The sequence below is a fragment of the Nansenia antarctica genome (assembly GCF_963989245.1).
Source record: "Nansenia antarctica genome assembly, chromosome: 2".
Taxonomy (NCBI): Eukaryota; Metazoa; Chordata; class Actinopteri; order Argentiniformes; family Microstomatidae; genus Nansenia; species Nansenia antarctica.
Genome location: NC_137675.1, coordinates 4,605,111 through 4,633,013, shown reverse-complemented (window position 1 = coordinate 4,633,013; position 27,903 = coordinate 4,605,111). Strand labels below are relative to the sequence as shown.

Genomic DNA, 27,903 nt, shown 5'->3' with positions numbered 1-27,903 from the left:
TCAAGGCTTCATGACCACCATGACTGCTTTGCCATCGCCGTCTCCGAGGTCTGGGCAAAACACCGGGAACAGCCGTCCCCCCGGACGAACATTCGTGTACTCGTAGAGCAGAGTCGAGCCTCTGAAGAAACAAACACTCCTCTTCCGAGTGTCAAAGGACACGACGATGAACTGCAGATGATGATCAAGCACAAGGCCGCAAGGACGTCCACCGCGGGAGCGGAGCTGGCCTCCTTTGTAGCTCAGGACCCAGCAGAAGCCCGAGTCGGTGAGGGTGGTTTCTGGCTGGTCCATGGCCGACTGCAAGGCCACACCTAGGAACCAGGACCGGCCGGCCCCCACCTCCACCCGCACCGTCCAGAAGGAGCAGGAGGTGAGGGGGGCGCTGGCCAGGACACACCGGACCCTGGTGAAGCAGTACGGGCTGGGTTCGAACCACTGGCGGCGCTTGCTCGGGTTCACCCGCAGGGAGAGCCTGCCCTGCCCGAAGGCGATGAGCGAGGGGTGGGCGGTCCTGAGGTTGAGGGTGACTCTGACTGCAAGACGAGAAAAAAATGTTATTTAGCACTAGAACAGCCGTGCCTTTTTTTATCTACTAAAAGAGTCACCTCGGGGGTCTTGCTTAAACAATGCTTAAGCTGCTATTTACACACAACGACCACTAGTTGGCCGCTTGTAAATTAGCCTGCTTCCTACACAGAAAAAGGGGCAAAATAGCTTTATGCTAGCTTATCCTGATGTGATTTTGAAAATGTATGGATACTGGGGTGGTAGAACGCACATATCTAGGAGAAGTCATGATAGGAGGGTCCTGACATTTTTAATTTTGCAAAGACATAACATTTTTCTTTACTCACAGGGGTCAAAGGCCAAAGACCTCTCATGGCTGTTTTAGATTTGCTCTGGATTTTGCAAACTCTAGACTGCTCTCATGCAACTTGATACATAAAAGGCTTCAAGCTAAGTTGATCAATCTCCTTGTGTTCTATATCAAGAGAAGAAACCAGATTAAATCTACAACAATACCTTTTTCAAATCCTCGGGCTCTGCTGGGTACTAAAGGGAAGACAGACTGCATTACTAAATAGAAAACGTGAAGTCGCCAAGGTGTAAACAGACTAAGATTAACACTAGAACAGCCGTGTCTATTTTACCTACTACAAGAGCCACCCTGGGGATCAAATGGCCATAGTCTTTACAATGGGAAGCTGATATTACACAGAGACCACTAGTTGGCACGTCTTGTAAATTAGCCTGCATCTTACACAGAAACTGCAAAATAGCATTATACTAGCTTATCCTGATGTGATTTTGAAAATGTAAGGATACTGGGTGGTAGAACGCACATATCTAGTTAAAGTGATGAAGAGGGTACTGAAATTTGATAGAGTGCAAAGATATAACATATTTACTCTCAAATGAACCCCGCCCCCCCCCCCCCCCCGCACCCAAGGCTGTTCTAGCGTTAAACCACCAACCCTAGACATGGGGGTTAAAATCCAAATACTAGACAACATTGTTACCTCTTGGACGTATATCCGGAGCGTTGCCCTGGACAACCACCAACTGCTCCTCCTCAGCAGGGTTGACGGCAGCACCACCGCCCTGCTGGAAACGCCACTCAACCACGTCCCTTAACATGTAGGTGAAGCACAGGGGGGGGGGGTGCATGTATGTGGTCCTGCACATGGGACAGGTTGCACCTCTCTGCCAGCATGTCTCGATGCAGGCCAGGCAGAAGCTGTGGCCGCACGGGATGGTCACAGGATTCCTCAACACACTGACGCATATAGAGCACTCTAAGATGGACTCCAAGATGGACGCCATCTCTGTAAAACGAGGACAAGACACGTTGTTAGCTTGAAGAAGGCATGATTTGAGGTCCATGTAGTTGCCCTAACAACTAGAATGTAACAGAGTTCCATGTAACAGCCCTAGTAACTAGCATGGAGGGTGAAATAGGAAGTGGCTATGAAACTCAAGTGGCCTTCATGTCAACATGAATAGACGGATCACACTTAGCGCCTGGGTAATTTGGAAAGATGTTTTTTTTTTTACATTACACAGATGTATATGTATAACCATTGATTCTCAAAGCATTTTACTATCAAAACACTATAGCCACAATATATTTTATATTATGTAACAGAGCTTTAACTGGAATTGACCAAGGAGTCTACCCACCTGTTTGAGGTCACAGTAGGCCTATTCCTTTTCTTCTTCTCCAAAGTTAAGTCAAATTGTAGTTTGACTGCATGAAGAAAGAAAAAAAGAGCAAAACACACTTTCCCCATCAACCAACATTATCCTTATCAAGTACAATGGTCAAATGCACCTTAAGAAGAATATAATTCCTTATTTCATATAGCCACAATATATTTTTTTTATGGAACAGAGCTTTAACTGGAATTGACCAAGGAGTCTACCCACCTGTTCCTGAAGGCTTGTCTCTTGTTCTTCCAAATGTTTGAAATCAAAAAGTCAAACTGGATTTTGACTGCATGAAAAAGAAACAAGCAAAACACACTTTCCCATCAATGTAATCCATCAACCAACATTTTGCTTATCACGTACAATTAAGAATAACTCCTTATTTCATAACCATCAAACAAATTACATTCAAACACAGGGCCTCGGAATGTCACTGAGAAAACACCAAATGACATGTCAGCGAGAAAGCTTTTCAATATAAACTCACACTGCAGACAAAATGAACTGTAGCGACTTATCTCACAAACTCTAGCTCATAGATGGATAAGCACATTAAAGACGCAACCAGGCCTTTCTGGAAAGCTGATCCTCAGTCCTGAGATTCCTTGATTGGTTTCAGGTGGGGCATTTAAAGTCAATAAACTCCTCCCCCTGTCAAGCCATTGGTTAAAACCTTTTCCCACAGGATACACCTGATCCAATCAGAGATCAGTGCTGAGTGGCTAGATGAGGGGCTGTGTGGCTTTTATCCCTTACCTTGACAATTAGAGAATTGTGGTTTTTTTGTTCTGACGCTTTTCTAAATTGATTTGAAGTTGGTAACATTTCCCCAGCATGTGTCATATTCTTGAAATGGTCGACAACCATCTCTGTAAGTGTTGCTAAGTGATGCGAAGCTGAGATCTTAATAATTGAAGAACATCTAAACGCTTTACAGACAAACCATGTAAGCAGAAGGTAAATTATACAGATATATTGTCATCCATGTAATCATCCACAGCGATCTCCTCCTTCCTGTTACAGGGATGATGCTCTGTTGTAGAAGCTAAGAGACAGACCACAGTGTCTGACATTCATGTATATACAACATTCATATACACCATTCATATATAACATTCATATACAACATTCATATATACCATTCATATACAACATTCATATATACCATTCATATACACCATTCATATATACCATTCATATACAACATTCATATATACCATTCATATATACCATTCATATATAACATTCATATACACCATTCATATATACCATTCATATACAACATTCATATATACCATTCATATACACCATTCATATATACCATTCATATACAACATTCATATATACCATTCATATATACCATTCATATATACCATTCATATACAACATTCATATATACCATTCATATACAACATTCATATATACCATTCTTATACACCATTCATATATACCATTCATATACAACATTCATATATACCATTCATATACAACATTCATATATACCATTCATATACAACATTCATATATACCATTCATATATACCATTCATATATACCATTCATATACAACATTCATATATACCATTCATATACAACATTCATATATACCATTCTTATACACCATTCATATATACCATTCATATACAACATTCATATATACCATTCATATACAACATTCATATATACCATTCATATACAACATTCATATATACCATTCATATATACCATTCATATATACCATTCATATACAACATTCATATATACCATTCATATACAACATTCATATATACCATTCTTATACACCATTCATATATACCATTCATATACAACATTCATATATACCATTCATATACAACATTCATATATACCATTCATATACAACATTCATATATACCATTCATATATACCATTCATATATACCATTCATATACAACATTCATATATACCATTCATATACAACATTCATATATACCATTCTTATACACCATTCATATATACCATTCATATACAACATTCATATATACCATTCATATACAACATTCATATATACCATTCTTATACACCATTCATATATACCATTCATATATACCATTCATATATACCATTCATATACAACATTCATATATACCATTCATATACACCATTCATATATACCATTCATATACAACATTCATATATACCATTCATATACAACATTCATATACAACATTCATATACAACATTCGTATACAACATTCATATACAACATTCATATATACCATTCATATACAACGTTCATATACACCATTCATATACACCATTCATATACACCATTCATATACACCATTATATACACCATTCATATATACCATTCATATACAACATTCATATACACCATTCATATATACCATTCATATACACCATTCATATATAACATTCATATACAACATTCATATACAACATTCATATATACCATTCATATATACCATTCATATACAACATTCATATATACCATTCATATACAACATTCATATATACCATTCTTATACACCATTCATATATACCATTCATATACAACATTCATATATACCATTCATATACAACATTCATATATACCATTCTTATACACCATTCATATATACCATTCATATATACCATTCATATATACCATTCATATACAACATTCATATATACCATTCATATATACCATTCATATACAACATTCATATATACCATTCATATATACCATTCATATATACCATTCATATACAACATTCATATATACCATTCATATACAACATTCATATATACCATTCTTATACACCATTCATATATACCATTCATATACAACATTCATATATACCATTCATATACAACATTCATATATACCATTCTTATACACCATTCATATATACCATTCATATATACCATTCATATATACCATTCATATACAACATTCATATATACCATTCATATACACCATTCATATATACCATTCATATACAACATTCATATATACCATTCATATACAACATTCATATACAACATTCATATACAACATTCGTATACAACATTCATATACAACATTCATATATACCATTCATATACAACGTTCATATACACCATTCATATACACCATTCATATACACCATTCATATACACCATTATATACACCATTCATATATACCATTCATATACAACATTCATATACACCATTCATATATACCATTCATATACACCATTCATATATAACATTCATATACAACATTCATATACAACATTCATATATACCATTCATATATACCATTCATATACAACATTCATATATACCATTCATATACAACATTCATATATACCATTCTTATACACCATTCATATATACCATTCATATACAACATTCATATATACCATTCATATACAACATTCATATATACCATTCTTATACACCATTCATATATACCATTCATATATACCATTCATATATACCATTCATATACAACATTCATATATACCATTCATATACACCATTCATATATACCATTCATATACAACATTCATATATACCATTCATATACAACATTCATATACAACATTCGTATACAACATTCATATACAACATTCATATATACCATTCATATACAACGTTCATATACACCATTCATATACACCATTCATATACACCATTCATATACACCATTATATACACCATTCATATATACCATTCATATACAACATTCATATACACCATTCATATATACCATTCATATATACCATTCATATATACCATTCATATATACCATTCATATATACCATTCATATACAACATTCATATATAACATTCATATACAACATTCATATACAACATTCATATATACCATTCATATATACCATTCATATATACCATTCATATACAACATTCATATATAACATTCATATACAACATTCATATACAACATTCATATACACCATTCATATACACCATTCATATACACCATTCATATACAACATTCATATACACCATTCATATATACCATTCATATATACCATTCATATACAACATTCATATACAACATTCATTCAAGAATCATTGAGTGAGTGAGGAGGTGAACAAGATCTCCCAATCAGGTGTCGGAAACAATACCTCGAGAGAAATGTTTAGTGATTCAAATGACAGACACCAGGGGGCAATACTGCCTCAGCTGTGTGTGTGTGTGTGTGTGTGTGTGTGTGTGTGTGTGTGTGTGTGTGTGTGTGTGTGTGTGTGTGTGTGTGTGTGTGTGTCATTGCGAGAGGGAGCGATTTATCAATAGAGAGAGAAAGAATGATTTAGCAACACAACACAACTGTCCCCTCTGACAGCTCCCACCAGGTGGCGCTGTGCTCAGCTCACACACACACACACACACACACACACACACACACACACACACACACACACACACACACACAGGATCGAAATATATACCATTCATATAGTAGAACGTGACAAATCATTTTTAACACATTTGTTTCTTCAGAAGAGCCGTGAGGGGACCCCTGTGAGTAATTTTTTTTTCTATATATCTTTGCACTCGATCAAATTTCAGGACCCTCCTTTCATGACTTTTCCTAGATGTGTGCGTTCTACCACCCGGTATCCTTACATTTTCAAAATCACTTCAGGATCAGATAGTATAAAGCTGTTTTGCAGTTTTTCTGTGTCGGAGGCAGGCAAAAAAAAGAAGCGCCCTCTAGCGATCTCTGTGTAAATAGGCTCTACTAGTAGGTAAAATAGGCACGGCTGTTGTAGTGTTAAGCTCTATGTGCATCGGTTCTTTGTCAACACTGATCTATGTAACAGAGTCTCTGTGTTGAGTTCAGAGCACTGGTCTATGTAACAGTGTCTCTGTGTTGAGTTCAGAGCACTGGTCTATGTAACAGTGTCTCTGTGTTGAGTTCAGACCACTGGTCTATGTAACAGTGTCTCTGTGTTGAGTTCAGACCACTGGTCTATGTAACAGTGTAGATCAGTGATGCAGAGAGGAGTCCAGTTCAAAGTACTGTTCAAATGAGCAGGTGAAATACATGCAAACGTAATGAGTAGGGGTTATTCTGTTTGTGTTTGTCAAGTTTTAGGTAGGTGGAGTTGGTGACAGGTGGTTTTTCTTCTCCCAACTTGCCTTAATAATTTAATTTAAATAAAAAAACACCCAACGAACATCTGTGTTGATGTTGAAAGGGAATAAGCAGAGATGTGTTGTCTTGTTATTGAGTTCAAACCATTTAATTAGATTTCCTCACATCAGAACATTAGACTGAAGTTTCGTCAACCCTACATTGTGAGGAAAATACATAAAAATTAAATTTAAAAAAGTATCTTAGCATCATTTTTACAATGGAAATATAAACTAGATTTTTTTTTATTTTTTTAAAGGTGTTGGATTGAAAAAGAAACTGAGGAAGTCAATACTACTGCATTGTGGAGCAACATGAACATTTAACTAACAGTCATATCTACAAAAATGTACATTTTATCAACCTCAATCGGTAATTTAACGAAAATAAAACCTCTCCTTTTCACATGGACGTCAGTTTTTTTAAAACGTCAGTTCTCTAACAGAAAAGCAAAGTACATTAAAATACATAGAATCATTCATCTCACCAGCTTAATTAATGTTAACATTTATCTGTAACAAATCAAATCACTGTATTTGTCACGTAAAACGCACAGAGACCTAACTGACAGGGATATGCTTTGGAGTCTTGCACCTCGTTCAATAACAGTCAACAACAATCAACAGACCACAACGTAATATGGGCTGCGTTCGTGAATACGCTCTGGAAATCTGATCAGCACTCATGGAATGCCTCTTGTCCAATCAAATTACTCGGCCAAAGTGACAATAGTTAGGAGTGCGTTTCCATGGAGACCCAGGGAAGTGTTCTATCTGCTACTCTACCTGGCAGAGAGAGAGAGAGTGAAGCTTGCAGAGACCCCTAAACGCCGGGTAGAGGGGTTCAGAGAACACGGTGTTGAAGGTGTGCAGGTGGGTCATCGCGTCAGAGGAGACGTCGTAGAAGGACAGAACGCCCGTCGGCCAGTCCAGATACACTCCGGTCTTGGAGCGGGGCTGGCTGGTCTGGGGTTGAGCACGGAGGATGAGAGGTTTCTCCACAACTACCTGATTCTGTTGGTGATCAATATAGTAGAGGAAGCCACCGGTGAAGGTTAGACACCAAGACCTGTGGAAGGACCCCAGCCTACAGACGCCACTCTCTCCTTCTCTGCCGATGCCTTTGTACGTCACTCCTATCTGAACTCTGTCTCCGCTCCACTCCACCTCCCAGTAACGGCGGCCAGTCAGACCCTCTCTGCACAGGACCTGCCGCTCTGTCTGGAACCTCTCTGGGTGGTCAGGATACGGCTGCTCCTCCTCAGCCCTCTCCACCCGTCTGTCCCCCTCAGACAGAGAGAGGCCTCTGTGGGCCGTGTTCGGGTCCAGGGTGAGATCGCAGGCGTCTGTGGGCGAGAGGTAAGAGGAGACAAAACTGTCTGGATCAGAGCGTCCGTCCGTCCGTGTGTGTGTGTGTGTGTGTGTGTGTGTGAGTGTGTGTAGGTGGTTGGATGCGAGGGTTGTGGGATGTGTGTGTGTGTGTGTGTCTTTGCGTGTGGGTTGAGGTGGTGGGGTGTGTTTGTGTGTGTGTGTGTGTGTGTGCGTGCGTGTGGTTGAGGTGGTTGGGTGTGTGTGTGTGTGTGTGTGTGCGTGTGGTTGAGGTGGTTGGGTGTGTGTGTGTGTGTGTTAGAGGTCTGCACAGGCCTGACATCTCGGTCCTAGCCCGGCCCAAGCCTGTGGCATTCAGGCCCGGTCCGACCCGACCCGTCGAGCTAAGCATTTACCCCAGCCCAGCCCTACCCGGGCCCGAAGCCTATTTTCACGCTGTGATGACACACGTCGCTCGCTCACAACCACATACACACTCTCTCTCTCGCTCGCACACTGTGCACACACAACAAAACAAAACAAAATGCTACAATGTAGCGGCTACATTACAAATAAAAATGCACAATACAAAAACACAGAATTCCACTCTCATAGGAGAATGAATCAGGCAAAACAGGAACGAACTCGGTTGAAAATGACATAACATCCTGGTAGGTGAATGAACATACATGTCTTCAGAAGCTGTGGTTTCACCCAGAACTCTTCATTATGGCCCACACTGAGGGAGAGGTACAAGAACACATAGTTAGTGACACACACACAACCTGTGTTTCTGATGTGCACTCCGGAAGAGTGTCACACTATTTTCAGACTAATCAAATAATGACACCTCAAGTGACTGCAAACTCCAAAGTTCCAACATCAGTAGCAGAACAGTTTTTAAAATTATTTATTTATTATTTATTTTGTCTAACATAATTCAGAGAAAAAGAAATGTTCCAGCCATACTAACTTGAGCTTCTGCAGACTGCAGTGTGGATCCTCCAGCCTATCAGAGAGCAGCTTCACTCCCGAGTCTCCTGGGTGATTGAAGCTCAGGTCCAACTCTCTCAGGTGGGAGGGGTTTGACCTCAGAGCTGAAGCCAGAGAAGCACAGCCTTCCTCTGTGACTCTGCAGAATGACAGCCTGCAGAGAGAGGTCAACATTATTTTACAACAGGACTGCTACTGCCCTCTGTTTAAGAAACAAACACCAGCTGAAGATCATATTCAATAAAACTGGTTACCAGGATTGTATGGCAAGACGACAAAAAAAACTGTGAGGTTGTATGTACACTGCAAAACTCAGCTCTCAAAAACAAGAAGAAAAAGCAATAATATGAGGGAATATTACTTAAAATAAGCACAATTATCTGCCAACAGAACAAGAAAAATCTGTGACTAAACGCTTGCCAAGATTTTCTTAAAACAAGTCAAATATATCTTAAAATGTATGTAGTCAGACAAAAATCGCTTTGGTTTAAGATATTTAATCTTACTTAGATTTACCTTCTGAAGTGTATGTTAGAAAGATAGAAAAATTTATTTTTGGATTCATGACATTCATAAGAATGTTTTCACATCAGAGACATTTCTACAGTATGTTATAACTTTTATAAAATGTCACATTGCTACCACAGGGGTATTGACCTCAGTGTCTCCAGTTCACAGTGTGGACTCATCAGACCAGCAGACAGCAGCTTCACTCCTGAATCCTGCAGGTCATTGTCACTCAGGTCCAGCTCTCTCAGGTGTGAGTTTGAGCTGAGAGCTGAGGCCAACTCCTCACACCATTTCTCTGTCAGGAAACATCTGCTCAAACTAGTGGAGAAATTAAAATACATTGCAACAGCTTGAGTTACAAATACACTAGTGAGAACAAAAGCACAATGCATCTCCAAGACAAGGAGAGGACAAGACAAAGAAAGTACTTTCTATAAAATGCTTGTTTTAGATAAAAACAAATACATATTCCGCTGTGTGAAGCTGTGCGACAGAATAAAGTACATTATCTGTATATTTCGGTTAGCAGAATTACAGTATTTTCAGCGTATTACAGCTGAAGGCTTCTGAGCCTGAATAAAACTATGTATCGGAAACATGGGGACAAAGGTGACCCTTGACAATTTACGCACATATCTAGGAGAAGTCATGATAGGAGGGTCCTGACATTCTTAATTTTGCAAAGACATAACATTTTTCTTTACTCACAGGGGTCAAAGGACCTCTCATGGCTGTTTTAGATTTGCTCTGGATTTTGCAAACTCTAGACTGCTCTCATGCAACTTGATACATAAAAGGCTTCAAGCTAAGTTGATCTCTCCTTGTGTTCTATATCAAGAGAAGAAACCAGATTAAATCTACAACAATACCTTTTTCAAATCCTCGGGCTCTGCTGGGTACTAAAGGGAAGACAGACTGCATTACTAAATAGAAAACGTGAAGTCGCCAAGGTGTAAACAGACTAAGATTAACACTAGAACAGCCGTGTCGATTTTACCTACTACAAGAACCACCCTGGGGATCAAATGGCCATAGTCTTTACAATGGGAAGCTGATATTACACAGAGACCACTAGTTGGCACGTCTTGTAAATTAGCCTGCATCTTACACAGAAACTGCAAAATAGCATTATACTAGCTTATCCTGATGTGATTTTGAAAATGTAAGGATACTGGGTGGTAGAACGCACATATCTAGTTAAAGTGATGAAAGGAGGGTACTGAAATTTGATAGAGTGCAAAGATATAACATATTTACTCTCAAATGAACCCCCCCCCCCGCACCCAAGGCTGTTCTAGCGTTAAACCACCAACCCTAGCCATGGGGGTTAAAATCCAAATACTAGACAACATTGTTACCTCTTGGACGTATATCCGGAGCGTTGCCCTGGACAACCACCAACTGCTCCTCCTCAGCAGGGTTGACGGCAGCACCACCGCCCTGCTGGAATCGCCACTCAACCACGTCCCTTAACATGTAGGTGAAGCACAGGGGGGGGGGGTGCATGTATGTGGTCCTGCACATGGGACAGGTTGCACCTCTCTGCCAGCATGTCTCGATGCAGGCCAGGCAGAAGCTGTGGCCGCACGGGATGGTCACAGGATTCCTCAACACACTGACGCATATAGAGCACTCTAAGATGGACTCCAAGATGGACGCCATCTCTGTAAAACGAGGACAAGACACGTTGTTAGCTTGAAGAAGGCATGATTTGAGGTCCATGTAGTTGCCCTAACAACTAGAATGTAACAGAGTTCCATGTAACAGCCCTAGTAACTAGCATGGAGGGTGAAATAGGAAGTGGCTATGAAACTCAAGTGGCCTTCATGTCAACATGAATACACAGATCACACTTAGCGCCTGGGTAATTTGGAAAGATGTTTTTTTTTTTACATTACACAGATGTATATGTATAACCATTGATTCTCAAAGCATTTTACTATCAAAACACTATAGCCACAATATATGTTATATTATGTAACAGAGCTTTAACTGGAATTGACCAAGGAGTCTACCCACCTGTTTGAGGTCACAGTAGGCCTATTCCTTTTCTTCTTCTCCAAAGTTAAGTCAAATTGTAGTTTGACTGCATGAAGAAAGAAAAAAAGAGCAAAACACACTTTCCTCATCAACCAACATTATCCTTATCAAGTACAATGGTCAAATGCACCTTAAGAAGAATAGAATTCCTTATTTCATATAGCCACAATATATATTTTTTATGGAACAGAGCTTTAACTGGAATTGACCAAGGAGTCTACCCACCTGTTCCTGAAGGCTTGTCTCTTGTTCTTCCAAATGTTTGAAATCAAAAAGTCAAACTGGATTTTGACTGCATGAAAAAGAAACAAGCAAAACACACTTTCCCATCAATGTAATCCATCAACCAACATTTTGCTTATCACGTACAATTAAGAATAACTCCTTATTTCATAACCATCAAACAAATTACATTCAAACACAGGGCCTCGGAATGTCACTGAGAAAACACCAAATGACATGTCAGCGAGAAAGCTTTTCAATATAAACTCACACTGCAGACAAAATGAACTGTAGCGACTTATCTCACAAACTCTAGCTCATAAATGGATTGTAAAAAGCACATTAAAGACGCAACCAGGCCTTTCTGGAAAGCGGATCCTCAGTCCTGAGATTCCTTGATTGGTTTCAGGTGGGGCATTCAAAGTCAATAAACTCCTCCCCCTGTCAAGCCATTGGTTAAAACCTTTTCCCACAGGATACACCTGATCCAATCAGAGATCAGTGCTGAGTGGCTAGATGAGGGGCTGTGTGGCTTTTATCCCTTACCTTGACAATTAGAGAATTGTGTTTTTTTTGTTCTGACGCTTTTCTAAATTGATTTGAAGTTGGTAACATTTCCCCAGCATGTGTCATATTCTTGAAATGGTCGACAACCATCTCTGTAAGTGTTGCTAAGTGATGCGAAGCTGAGATCTTAATAATTGAAGAACATCTAAACGCTTTACAGACAAACCATGTAAACAGAAGGTAAATTATACAGATATATTGTCATCCATGTAATCATCCACAGCGATCTCCTCCTTCCTGTTACAGGGATGATGCTCTGTTGTAGAAGCTAAGAGACAGACCACAGTGTCTGACATTCATGTATATACACCATTCATATATAACATTCATATACACCATTCATATACACCATTCATATATAACATTCATATACAACATTCATATACACCATTCATATATAACATTCATATACAACATTCATATATAACATTCATATACACCATTCATATATAACATTCATATACAACATTCATATACAACATTCATATACACCATTCATATACACCATTCATATATAACATTCATATACAACATTCATATACACCATTCATATATACCATTCATATATACCATTCATATACAACATTCATATATAACATTCATATACAACATTCATATATACCATTCTTATACACCATTCATATATACCATTCATATATACCATTCATATATACCATTCATATACAACATTCATATACACCATTCATATACACCATTCATATATACCATTCATATACACCATTCATATATACCATTCATATACAACATTCATATACACCATTCATATATAACATTCATATACAACATTCATATACACCATTCATATATAACATTCATATACAACATTCATATACAACATTCATATACAACATTCATATACAACATTCATATACACCATTCATATATACCATTCATATACAACATTCATATATACCATTCATATACAACATTCATATACACCATTCATATATAACATTCATATACACCATTCATATACACCATTCATATATAACATTCATATACAACATTCATATACAACATTCATATACACCATTCATATACACCATTCATATATAACATTCATATACAACATTCATATACAACATTCATATATACCATTCATATACACCATTCATATACACCATTCATATACAACATTCATATATACCATTCATATACACCATTCATATACACCATTCATATACAACATTCATATATACCATTCATATACACCATTCATATACACCATTCATATACACCATTCATATATACCATTCATATACAACATTCATATATACCATTCATATACACCATTCATATACAACATTCATATATACCATTCATATACACCATTCATATATACCATTCATATACAACATTCATATATACCATTCATATACAACATTCATATATACCATTCATATATACCATTCATATATACCATTCATATATACCATTCATATATACCATTCATATACAACATTCATATATACCATTCATATACAACATTCATATATACCATTCATATATACCATTCATATACAACATTCATATATACCATTCATATACACCATTCATATATACCATTCATATACAACATTCATATATACCATTCATATACAACATTCATATACACCATTCATATACACCATTCATATACAACATTCATATATACCATTCATATACACCATTCATATACACCATTCATATATACCATTCATATACAACATTCATATACACCATTCATATATAACATTCATATACAACATTCATATACAACATTCATATATACCATTCATATATACCATTCATATACAACATTCATATATACCATTCATATACAACATTCATATACACCATTCATATACAACATTCATATACAACATTCATATACACCATTCATATATACCATTCATATACACCATTCATATATACCATTCATATACACCATTCATATATACCATTCATATACACCATTCATATATACCATTCATATACACCATTCATATACAACATTCATATATACCATTCATATACACCATTCATATACACCATTCATATACACCATTCATATACAACATTCATATATACCATTCATATACAACATTCATATACACCATTCATATACAACATTCATATATACCATTCATATATACCATTCATATACACCATTCATATATACCATTCATATACAACATTCATATATACCATTCATATACAACATTCATATATACCATTCATATATACCATTCATATACACCATTCATATATACCATTCATATATACCATTCATATACAACATTCATATATACCATTCATATACAACATTCATATATACCATTCATATACAACATTCATATATACCATTCATATACAACATTCATATATACCATTCATATATACCATTCATATACACCATTCATATATACCATTCATATATACCATTCATATACAACATTCATATATACCATTCATATACAACATTCATATACACCATTCATATACAACATTCATATATACCATTCATATACACCATTCATATATACCATTCATATACACCATTCATATACAACATTCATTCAAGAATCATTGAGTGAGGAGGTGAACAAGATCTCCCAATCAGGTGTCGGAAACAATACCTTGAGAGAAATGTTTAGTGATTCAAATGACAGACACCAGGGGGCGATATTGCCTCAGTGTCTCTGTGTTGAGTTCAGAGCACTGGTCTATGTAACAGTGTAGATCAGTGATGCAGAGAGGAGTCCAGTTCAAAGTGCTGTTCAAATGAGCAGGTGAAATACATGCAAACGTAATGTGTAGGGGTTATTCTGTTTGTGTTTGTCAGGTTTTAGGTAGGTGGAGTTGGTGACAGGTGGTTTTTCTTCTCCCAACTGGCCTTAATAATTTAATTTAAATAAAAAAACACCCAACGAACATCTGTGTTGATGTTGAAAGGGAATAAGCAGAGATGTGTTGTCTTGTTATTGAGTTCAAACCATTTAATTAGATTTCCTCACATCAGAACATTAGACTGAAGTTTCATCAACCCTACATTGTGAGAAAAATACATACAAAATGTAAAAATGTAATTTAAAAGTATCTTAGCATCATTTTTACAATGGAAATATAAACTAGATTTTTTTTTTTTTTTTTTAAAGGTGTTGGATTGAAAAAGAAACTGAGGAAGTCAATACTACTGCATTGTGGAGCAACATGAACATTTAACTAACAGTCATATTTACAAATTGTACATTTTATCAACCTCAATCGGTAATTTAACGAAAATAAAACCTCTCCTTTTCACATGGACTTTTAAACGTCAGTTCTCTAACAGAAAAGCAAAGTACATTAAAATACATAGAATCATTCATCTCACCAGCTTAATTAATGTTAACATTTATCTGTAACAAATCAAATCACTGTATTTGTCACGTAAAACGCACACAGACGTAGCTGACAGGGATATGCTTTGGAATATTGCACCTCGTTCAATAACAGTCAATAATAATCAACAGACCACAACGTAACATGGGCTGCGTTCGTGAATACGCTCTGGAAATCTGATCAGCACTCATGGAATGCCTCTTGTCCAATCGAATTACTCGGCCCCTTTATGCCGTTGAACCCAGTGTGCTCACCGGCGCTCTCAGAGCGAATTTACGAACGAACGAACGAACGCAGCCGTCGTAATAACAAAAAAAGTAACAATAGTTAGGAGTGCGTTTCCATGGAGACCCAGGGAAGTGTTCTATCTGCTACTCTACCTGGCAGAGAGAGAGAGAGAGAGCGATTGTGATCGATTTGAGAGCGATTTGCGGAGGCAGAACCCCAAACGCCGGGTAGAGGGGCTCGGTGAACACGGTGTTGAAGGTGTGCAGGTGGGCCATCGCGTCAGAGGAGACGTCGTAGAAGGACAGAAGGCCCGCCGGCCAGTCCAGGTACACTCCGATCTTGGAGAGAGGTTTCTCCACAACTATCTCATTCTGTTGGTGATTAATGTAGGGGTAGACGCCATCGGTGAAGCTTAGACACCAAGACCTGTGGAAGGACCCCAGCCTACAGACGCCACTCTCTCCTTCTCTGCCGATGCCTTTGTACGTCACTCCTATCTGAGGGCCGTCTCCGCTCCACTTCACCTCCCAGTAACGGCGGCCAGTCAGACCCTCTCTGCACAGGACCTGCTGGTCTGTCTGGAACCTCTCTGGGTGGTCAGGATACGGCTGCTCCTCCTCAGCACACTCCATCCATCTGTCAGACAGATAGAGGCTTCTGTGGGCTGTGTTCGGGTCCAGGGTGAGATCGCAGGCGTCTGTGGGCGAGAGGTAAGAGGAGACAAAACTGGCTGGATCAGAGCGTCTGTGTGTGTGTGTGTGTGTGTGTGTGTAGGTGGTTGGATGCGAGGGTTGTGGGATGTGTGTGTGTGTGTGTTTGTGTGTGTCTTTGCGTGTGGGTTGAGGTGGTGGGGTGTGTGTGTGTGTGTGTGTGTGCGTGTGGTTGAGGTGGTTGGGTGTGTGTGTGTGTGTTAGAGGTCTGCACAGGCCTGAAATCTCGGCCCTAGCCCGGCCCAAGCCCGTGGCATTCAGGCCCGGTCCGACCCGACCCGTCGAGCTAAGCATTTACCCCAGCCCGAGCCCTACCCGGGCCCGAAGCCTATTTTCACGCTGTGATGACAGTGTACACGTCGCTCGCTCACAACCACATACACACTCTCTCGCACACTGAGCACACACAACAAAACAAAACAAAATGCTACAATGTAGCGGCTACATTACGAATAAAAATGCACAATACAAAAACACAGAATTCCACTCTCATAGGAGAATGAATCAGGCAAAACAGGAACGAACTCGGTTGAAAATGACATAACATCCTGGTAACTGAATGAACATACATGTCTTCAGAAGCTGTGGTTTCACCCAGAACTCTTCATTATGGCCCACACTGAGGGAGCGGTACAAGAACACACAGTTAGTGACACACACACAACCTGACACACACACAACCTGTGTTTCTGATGTGCACTCCGGAAGAGTGTCACACTGTGACAACTCAAGTGACTGCAAACTCCAAAGTTCCAACATCAGTAGCAGAACAGTTTTTAAAATTATTTATTTATTATTTATTTTGTCTAACATAATTTATCATTGCCACAACAACAATATGACAAGCTGATGGTAAAACAGGAGAGAAATGTTCCAGCCATACTAACTTGAGCTTCTGCAGACTGCAGTGTGGATCCTCCAGCCTATCAGAGAGCAGCTTCACTCCCGAGTCTCCTGGGTGATTGAAGCTCAGGTCCAACTCTCTCAGGTGGGAGGGGTTTGTCCTCAGAGCTGAAGCCAGAGAAGCACAGCCTTTCACTGTGACTCTACAGAATGACAGCCTGCAGAGAGAGATAATCAGTATTTTAATACAGAACTGCTACTGCCCTCTGGTGGTCATAGCTGGAGTTGGCTATTTTTATTTTATTTTATGGAATGTTGTCGCTACTGTAGTGCATGGCAAACTTAGGGTATACATACATACTCTGGTAGTGTACAGGTAACTGTTTAAGAAACCAACACCAGCTGAAGATCATATTCAATAAAACTGGTTACCAGGATTGTAAGGCAAGACGACAACAAAACTGTGAGGTTGTATGTTTGAATGTACACTGCAAGAATCACCTCTTAAAAACAAGAAAAAAAGCAATAAAATGAGGGAATATTACTTAAAATAAGCACAATTATCTGCCGACAGAACAAGAAAAATTTGCCACTAAACACTTGCCAAGATTTTCTTAAAACCAGTAAAATATATCTTAAAATGTGTCTAGTCAGACAAAAAAACAAGCATATATCGCCTTGGTTTAAGATATTTCATCTTACTTAGATTTACCTTCTGAAGTGTATGTTAGAAAGATAGACAATTTTATTTTTGGATTCATGACATTCATAAGAATGTTTTCACATCAGAGACATTTCTACAGTATGTTATAACTTTTATAAAATGTCACATTGCTACCACAGGGGTATTGACCTCAGTGTCTCCAGTTCACAGTGTGGACTCATCAGACCAGCAGACAGCAGCTTCACTCCTGAATCCTGCAGGTCATTGTCACTCAGGTCCAGCTCTCTCAGGTGTGAGTTTGAGCTGAGAGCTGAGGCCAACTCCTCACACCATTTCTCTGTCAGGAAACATCTGCTCAAACTAGTGGAGAAATTAAAATACATTGCAACAGCTTGAGTTACAAATACACTAGTGAGAACAAAAGCACAATGCATCTCCAAGACAAGGACAAGACAAAGAAAGTACTTTCTATAAAATGCTTGTTTTAGATAAAAAAAACAAATACATATTCCGCTGTGTGAAGCTGTGCGACAGAATAAAGTACATTATCTGCATATTTCGGTTAGCAGAATTACAGTATTTTCAGCCTATTACAGCCTACATATCTGAAGTCTTCTGAGCCTGAATAAAACTATGTATCGGAAACATGGGGACAAAGGTGACCCTTGACAATTTACGGTGAACAAAATATTTTAATCTGTAGGTTCTGGTGTAGAAGCACTGACCTCAGTGTTTCCAGTTGACAGTGTGGATCTCTCAGGGCAGCAAAGAGACACCCCTGTGCGTCTTCCTTCACCATACTGCCCCTCAGGTGCAGCTCTCTCAGAGGCGAGTCTGCTGATTGGAGAACGGAGGCCAGCGATTCACAGCTCTCACGGAGGAGTGTGATGTGAGACAGTCTGTAGAAAGAACATATATAAACCGAATCATCCACACAGAGTGTGACAGAGAGCAGGGTTCCTACAAGTTTCAACAAGTCACATTTAAGACCTTTTTAGACCTTTTTTTAGACCTCTTTGAATATAATTTTAGACCTATTCGCGGCATCCATATGATAGCTTTTTGTCATCCTCAAGGTGATGAAATGAGGGATTTCACTGCCATACAAAGGAAGCGAATTGGCATTTATTTTGGTTCCAGCTTGATTAATTTCCGCATAAATAGATGTGGTCGGACTGATTTCCTTGCAGGATCTAATTTTTAAGACCTAGCACCTAATGTTAGACCGAATAACTGAAATGTGAGACATTTTTAGGCCTTGTAAATCGGATTGCTGGATTTTAGACTTCAAGGCTTTTTAAGACCAGCGAGGGAACCCTGAGAGAGGCAGAATCATCCACACAGAGTGTGACAGAGAGGCAGATCCACTGTTGGATGTGCACTCATACCTCTCCAGGTTATGTAATGGCTCAAGTCAACGTCAAAAGTCAAAGTCTTGTTTTGACATTACATTGAATTAGTATGCAACAGCAATGCAACAAAAGCTTGACAACATCAATCAACATTGAACATCAACAATATAATGTCAGAGGATAATAGATACAAATATAAACATTAGGGCTGCAACTAACGATTATTTTGATAACCGATTAATCTGCCGATGATTTTTTTCGATTAATCGATTAATCGGATAAAAATGCAAAAACAGATTTCTTTTGCAAATGTTATTTTATGTTTTCTAAATCAGCCAGGCCTATACATACACATGTGCAAAATGAATAAGTATTAATAAAAAAGTATAAATAATATAAATAAAAAAGGCTTTGCTACATCAAATAGGTTTAACAACAGGCCATGGACTATGGCGGTAGATTGTTTCAATAAAGTAGTTGAACTCTAGCTCAATACATGCATTGTTTTAGGTAATAACTTTGCTTAATGTAAAGGTCAGTAACCCAAAGTGCAATATAGGCTACAGACAAGGCACTAATGTTTTTATATAACAGATATGCTCCAAAACAATGCAATGTTTCCTCTCACTCCATACAATAGGCTAGGCTACAGTCAGTGCCTCACTCTAACTCACGGGTAGCTTGGTAGGCTACCACTAGCTAGCCTTTAGCTTATCACCTCTGCTCTACCACTGACGTTAGCCAGCTAGCTAAATACACTTGTCATGCAATATTGAATTCATGAATGCGAGCAAACACTCACTGGCTATCGCATTACATTACAGCCATTTAGCTGACGCTTCGCCAGAACTCACAAGTGCATCTCCTTACTAATACAAGTGACTATGAGCATACTCCGGTGCTGAAGGCATAGAATGCGAATAGCAAGCTAAAAATACAATAGGTCATTAAGAGGGAGAATCTATTAGATAAACGAGAAGAACTAACTTAGGCCTACAGCTGTGCCAGTGAAACTAATGATCCTCACTTCAAAACGCAACGTATGGCAAGGGTACAGCCAACGTTAAACTCGTATAACTTACCCTGCTGAGGGTAGCTTTTAATGTGACGACAGTGTTTCCTCCAGGAATTTTTACAATGGTGGCGGGTACCGATTTTTCGCGTGCACGCGCGCTCAAAACAACGACGTAATTTCAGCCAAAACTCGAGGATGGTCCAAAAAAATAAAATGTTTTCCTGTACTTCTCCCGTGTGTCTCTTATTGTCTGTGTCTGCATGTTTTTCCAGCATGTAATTCCGTTGTCAATAAAAAAATCGTCTCCCACGACTCTTTCCGGACACGTTGGAATTTTTACCGTAACCCCCGGAGAACCAAAGTTATTAAGCCGCAAAGGGTGCCTCATTTACCGCTGCTGGAGGAAAGTACCGCTTACCGCTGACAGCGGGGAGAGGAAATATTTCTACCCGGGAATTCGCTCCTTGCTGTGTCCACGGTGATAGGAGTGGAGGATCGACTCCATTCAAAAACTTTTCGATTCCATGGCTTGTCCTCTTTCCGGACACATTGGAATTTTTACCGTAACCCCCGGAGAACCAAAGTTATTAAGCCGCAAAGGGTGCCTCATTTACCGCTGCTGGAGGAAAGTACCGCTTACAGCGGGGAGAGGAAATATTTCTACCCGGGAATTCGCTCCTTGCTGTGTCCACGGTGATAGGAGTGGAGGATCGACTCCATTCAAAAACTTTTCGATTCCATGGCTTGTCCTCTTTCCGGACACATTGGAATTTTTACCGTAACCCCCGGAGAACCAAAGTTATTAAGCCGCAAAGGGTGCCTCATTTACCGCTGCTGGAGGAAAGTACCGCTTACCGCTGACAGCGGGGAGAGGAAATATTTCTACCCGGGAATTCGCTCCTTGCTGTGTCCACGGTGATAGGAGTGGAGGATCGTAGTTTGTAGACTAGACGCAGCCTAGATGTATTCGACCAATCACAAAACAGTTTTGCAAGCGCGTCGCTTCGCGCTTGTGGGTGTGTCTAGCGCTGTGAAGGTCTGAAAAGCGGCCTAAATTTTTTTTTTTTGTTTTGTTGAGAAATCTGAATGGTGGCGGAGGAAATTCCATCGTGGCGGCCCGCCACGATGAAATGCATGTAGAGGAAACACTGGACGATTTCGGTCGAGTCGTTTTCTCCGCCTCCGCCATGATTTAAATGTAGCCGCCGTGGCGGCTCCGCAAGACAGCGTGGCGTGCGTCAACAGGAAGTAGGTTTGTTATGGAACAAGACCCGACGAATCGATAATGGAATTTGTCGCCAACGAATTTCATTATCGATTTTTATCGATTTCATCGATTCGTTGTTGCAGCCCTAATAAACATCAACAGTTAAATATTAAATACAGTAAAAAAACAAAACATACAGAAATACAGAAATAGGCCAAGAGTTTACATTAATTTTCAGTGTTGGCATTTAGCAGATGCCTTTATCCAAAGTGACTTACAACAAAATACATTTGACTAAGTAAGTGAATCATCTGTCCACCAGTCGTAGCAGGAAAAAGTAAAAAATCTATGCTCAGGCCAGGGGCCTTTGGCAGTCGTCGTGCTAGAAGAAGGAAGATGTTCTTTCTTTAACAGTAGAGGGACTGTACAGGAGGGTAGAGGGGATGTGGAGGTCTCAGGAGGGACAGTTAAGGTGTAGCCTGAAGAGACGGGTGCTACTGTTTTTACTACAGTCATTACTGCTCCTACTTACACTACACCCTTATGCACGACTACTGTCACTGTTTTATTATTACTATATGATCTAATGATCACAAGGTTGGCAGATCAGCGGTTCGAGCCCCGGCTGGCCACATGTCGAAGTGTCCTTGGACAAGACACTGAACCCCAAAATTGCACTGCCATTGGTGTGTGAATGGGTGAATGAGAGGCCGTTGTAAAGCGCTTTGGAGCAGCTTTGGAGCAGTAAAAAAGGCGCTTTATAAGTGCAGTCCATTTACCATTTATATGATGTTGTGTTGGTGATTTGTTGACTGCTGTTGATCGAGGAGCAAGATCCCATAGCATTACACTATATCAATAAGGGCTTTATGTGATACTGTTGTACTGTACGTGACAGTTTGATTTGATCTGATGTGGGTTTTGATCAGGCGAAAACCCCTGTGAGAGTACTGACCTCAGTGTCTTGAGTTGACAGTCTGGTTCTTTCAGTGCATCAAAGACAACGCACAGCTCGCTACCAATGGCGTAGTTCAAACCGCAGTTTAGGTGCAGCTCTCTCAGCTGAGAGTCGACTAGTTTGAGAACGGAGGCCAGCGATTTACAGTTCTCCCCATAGAGGTGAAAGGCATTCAGACTGTAGAAACAGAGAAGACATGGTTCATACAGACACAGTGATGTAGTGCAGGTCAGATACGTAGAACAGCTTGTTAGACACTAGCACAATCTGCTGCAAATCTGACTATAATAGGCTAAACTGAAGGAAAATATTTTCTGAACATTTAGGAACAGTTTTCCCTCTGTGATATTGTGTCACATCAATTATGATATTGTGTCACAAACACTACAGAGCGTTTGGAGAATTTATTTCGTAGACATCTATTTATTTGTTTGTTCGTTCAATCAATCAATCATGTATTTCTCTATTTTGAACCCACCAATACCCCTGAGGACCAGAGGCACCAACAAGTATAACACAATTATTATATTCAGCCATCTGTTACTGAAGGGGGCGCAATCTGCCCCTCTTCCTTGAGATCCCATCCAGAGAACATCACAAAGAACATCACAGAGAGATCACAGCCAACCGTCCCATCGAGGGAAGGGATCTCAAGGAAAAGGGAGCAGAATTGTTTCCCTGTCAGTATGTGTCCTAGTTTGACATTCATACTCACGTCGCCTTTCTGCAGTTCCAGGTAGCTGGGATCATTATGGCTCCCGCATTGAATGTGGTGTATTGCCTCAGGTCAAGCTCCTTCAGACACTCCTCTGACATCATATAGACATAGGCCAGCGCGGAGCACTGAGAAGAAGAGAGTTCTTCTCCTGACTGAAGGAACGTCTCAATGTCCTCCTGTACTGAACTGTCTTTCATCTCAGTCAGGCAGAGGAAGAGATTGATGTACCTCTCGGGTGAAATCTCCTCTACGTGTGGCACCCTAACGTATTTTCTCATTTCCACAACAATCTCCGAGATGTTCTCCGTCTTCGGCAGCAGGCCTTGTAAGAGAGTCTGGTTGGACTCCAGCAAGAGGCCGAGAAGGAAGCGGAGGAACAGGTCCAGGTGACCATTCTCGCTCATCAAAGCTTTACACACCAAGAACTTCAGCAACACGATCAAGGAAAACTCATGAAAGGGAGTCTTCTTGGGCTCTTCCTGGTCTTCTTCTTCTGAATAACCCAGAAAAGACTGCAGTACATTGCCGTTCTTGCTCACGCAGCAGTGGAACACGTACAGAGCAGCAAGGAACTCCTGAAAGCTCAGGTGCACAAAGCAGTAAACTTTCGTTTCATAGTGCAAATGGTCAACTTTGAGAAGTTCCGTGCACAATCCACTGTTCACAGCAGCTTCGCTGACATCGATGCCACACTTTCTCAGGTCGTCTTCATAGAATATGATATTGCCCTTAACTAGCTGCTCAAATGCCAACTGGGCCAATTTCAGAATGAAGTCTTTCTTCGATTCCAAGATCTTCTGTTTGTCCTTCTCACTTTGCCCGTGATACTTCTCATTTGCCAGCTTTGTTTGAATGAGCAGGAAGTGTGCGTACATCTCTGTCAGCGTTGTAGGGATCTCTTCTACGCCTAACAAGATGTGCTGTAGAACCTTGGCATTGATCCAACACATGACAGGTATGTGGCATATGATGTAGAGGCTCTTTGTTTTCTTGATGTGTGAGATGATTCTGTTGGCCAGGTCCTCGTCGTCACTGAATCTCTTCCTGAAGTACTCCTCCTTCTGTGGATTGTTAAACCCTCGTACTTCTGTCATCAGGTTGATCCAACTTCGGGGGATCTTATTGGCTGCTGCTGGTCGGGTGGTTACCCAGAGGAGAGCGGAAGGAAGCAGATTGCCCTTGATGAGGTTTGTCAGTAACACGTGAACCGATGACGTCTTCGTAACATCAGTCACCCTCTTGCTTTTCGGGAAGTCTAACAGAAGTTGGCTTTCATCCAGACCATCAAAGATGAACATGACTTTACAAGCAGCATACATGTTGGTATCTTCAATCTCTGAAACTTCAGGATGGAAGTCTTTCACCAGACCATGCAGAGAGGACTCGTCTTTAATCAAATTCAACTCTCGGAAAGGCAGAACAAAGATGAAATCTACATCCTGATTGGCTTTTCCTTCTGCCCAGTCAAGGATGAGTTTCTGTACAGCGACGGTTTTACCGATGCCAGCGATGCCTTTCGTCATGACAGTCCTGACGGATCTCTTCTCTTCTCTCTCTTTGAAGAGGTCGTTGCAGTTGATCGGAGTATCTGGTGACGATTTACTCCTGGATGTGTACTCGATCTGCCGAACCTCGTGTTCATTATTAACCCCTTCACTCTCCCCCTCTGTGATGTACAACGGAGTGTAGATTCTGTCAAGAGGAATTTCGTCCACTGCGTTGCCCTCGAAGACAAAAGTAAATCTCTCCTTGAGAGCTTCTTTATGTTTCTTTTTCACTCTCTGAATGAGATCGTTCTCTGCAAGAAAAAAACCTTACAAAATTACAAATTAGTTCAGATAAAGCATATTATCTAATAGTCACACAGATCAAAATGCACCTGTTATAATGATATCGCATTGTAAGTGGAAGTTACAGGTAAAAGAAAAAACATCAATGTGTTTCTAAATTCTTCTGAGATTCTCTTCAGTGTGTGTTCTGGATATCTGAACACTGGGGCTGTCCATGATGTGCCATCACTGTACTCACTGCAGAGAGAGAGAGAGAGAGAGAGAGAGAGAGAGAGAGAGAGAGAGAGAGAGAGAGAGAGAGAGAGAGAGAGAGAGAGAGAGAGAGAGAGAGAGAGAGACACAGAGAGAGGGTCGGGAGTGAGAACCTACAAGGCAGTTCTAAGTCACATGACAAACAGCAATTCTAATTCATACTCAGAGGCCTTATATCTAAAATGCAGCTTCACGAATGGCAGATTGCAACTTTTTTTATTTTTTATTTTTTTACAATATATTTATTGATTTTCAGTTAGCAAATCACATCAAATTGTACATTGAATAACAATATAAAACATGGAAAACATTCTTCACCTTACAGATTGCGACTTTATTCATAAATGACGTGTTTTACATCTTACCGTTGTTTTGCAGTGCTGCATTCTGGGTCCTGTGACGTGTCCTCTAGAAACATAACAAACCAGACATTCAAACAATGCATCAATCTTTTTCAAGCATGTCATGAAAAACTTAATGATCTGAGAGCATATAAAATAATATCCAGGAGACAAATATATATACAATATAAACAGATATAGCCATTTATGAAGAAACATCTACGTTGCAGCATATCAATAGCAAAATGGGCCACTTCACATCTCAATTTAGCAAATGTGAAAAAAAATGTAAATAAATGTCCGTGTTGTTGAAACCAATGACACATTAGCTAGTCAAGCCAAAACATTGTAATTGCAATGGATTCGGTGAGTAATCCCCGCTACTCTACACTAACTACATCCCACTTTCACCAGCTGCTGTCACATAAGATTGTTTGAGTTGTATGAATGTAAAAAGTGTAATTAATTCAGTTTAAGTTTAACAAGTAGCTAATTAGCCTGTTCTTTGGTATTAATAGCCATGTATTAGGTCTTTATTTAATGTTTTTGTATATAATACTATAAAATATATCAGAGAGAGAGAGAGAGGAAATCTTACCCAGTTCATGGACCAGATAAGGATCTTTCTCCTGGAGGATCCTGTAGAAGGCTGACTTGACCTTGACTCCTCCTGAGTGTAAGCACTTGAACAGCTCCCTCATCTGGTTCTGGCTGGTGTTGGCAGCATCGATGTTAGAGTACTCCTCACCATGGAGCATATCTCTCTGGAGCAGGACATCTGCTATGGGCATCACCATGGAAACCCTCTGAATGAGATCAGACCGGTGATTGTCCACAAAATCAGCTTCTGGAGCATAAAAATAATAATTGACATGTTACACACACCTACACACAGAGAGAGAGACACACACACACACACACACACACACACACACACACACACACACATACTAGCTGGTTGTACAGTATCAACCTCTCACTGTCTGTTCCTCTGCCAGCAGTCGGTGGTAACACGTTACATAGTAGTTTTTAGTAACAAATATGTTGTGTGCAGGGGGAATCTCATGTCACATCATCATCATTGATCATTTTTTTGGGACCGTAAATGGTAAATGGACTGCACCTTATTCAAAAGCGCTTTACATGGCCTCTCATTCACCATAATAATATTACAGTTACTGATCAAAGAAATAGGTTGTTCAGGTTTATCATCATTCCCCATTTACGCACGCACGCTCACAAACACACACACACACACGCTCACAAACACACACACACACACACACACACACACACAGGTTAGAGAGAAGATATATATTTCACATCAATGAACGAATTTCAATTAGACCTGTAAAGGTGTACAACAGGAGGGCTAATTGAATGAATGAATGAATGAATGAATGAATGGTCTTTATTGTCATTGCTATAGTACAGGTACCAAACAACGAAATTTGGGAGG

General features: G+C 39.6%; 1 protein-coding gene across 1 annotated transcript; it reads right to left on the bottom strand.

The window, feature by feature from the left end:
• LOC308151831 (uncharacterized protein) lies at nucleotides 1–27,241 on the bottom strand (the record flags this gene model as incomplete). The annotated part of the gene is made up of 15 exons (XM_080524721.1): nucleotides 1–536; nucleotides 1,524–1,829; nucleotides 8,164–8,688; nucleotides 9,340–9,389; nucleotides 9,624–9,797; nucleotides 10,301–10,471; nucleotides 11,556–11,729; nucleotides 16,817–17,291; nucleotides 17,874–17,923; nucleotides 18,192–18,365; nucleotides 19,001–19,171; nucleotides 19,537–19,710; nucleotides 23,341–23,520; nucleotides 24,059–25,859; nucleotides 27,043–27,241. 15 exons carry the CDS (start codon nucleotides 27,239–27,241, stop codon nucleotides 1–3), a joined length of 5,160 nt encoding a protein of 1,719 aa, XP_080380847.1.
• Nucleotides 27,242–27,903: the final 662 nt, after the last annotated feature.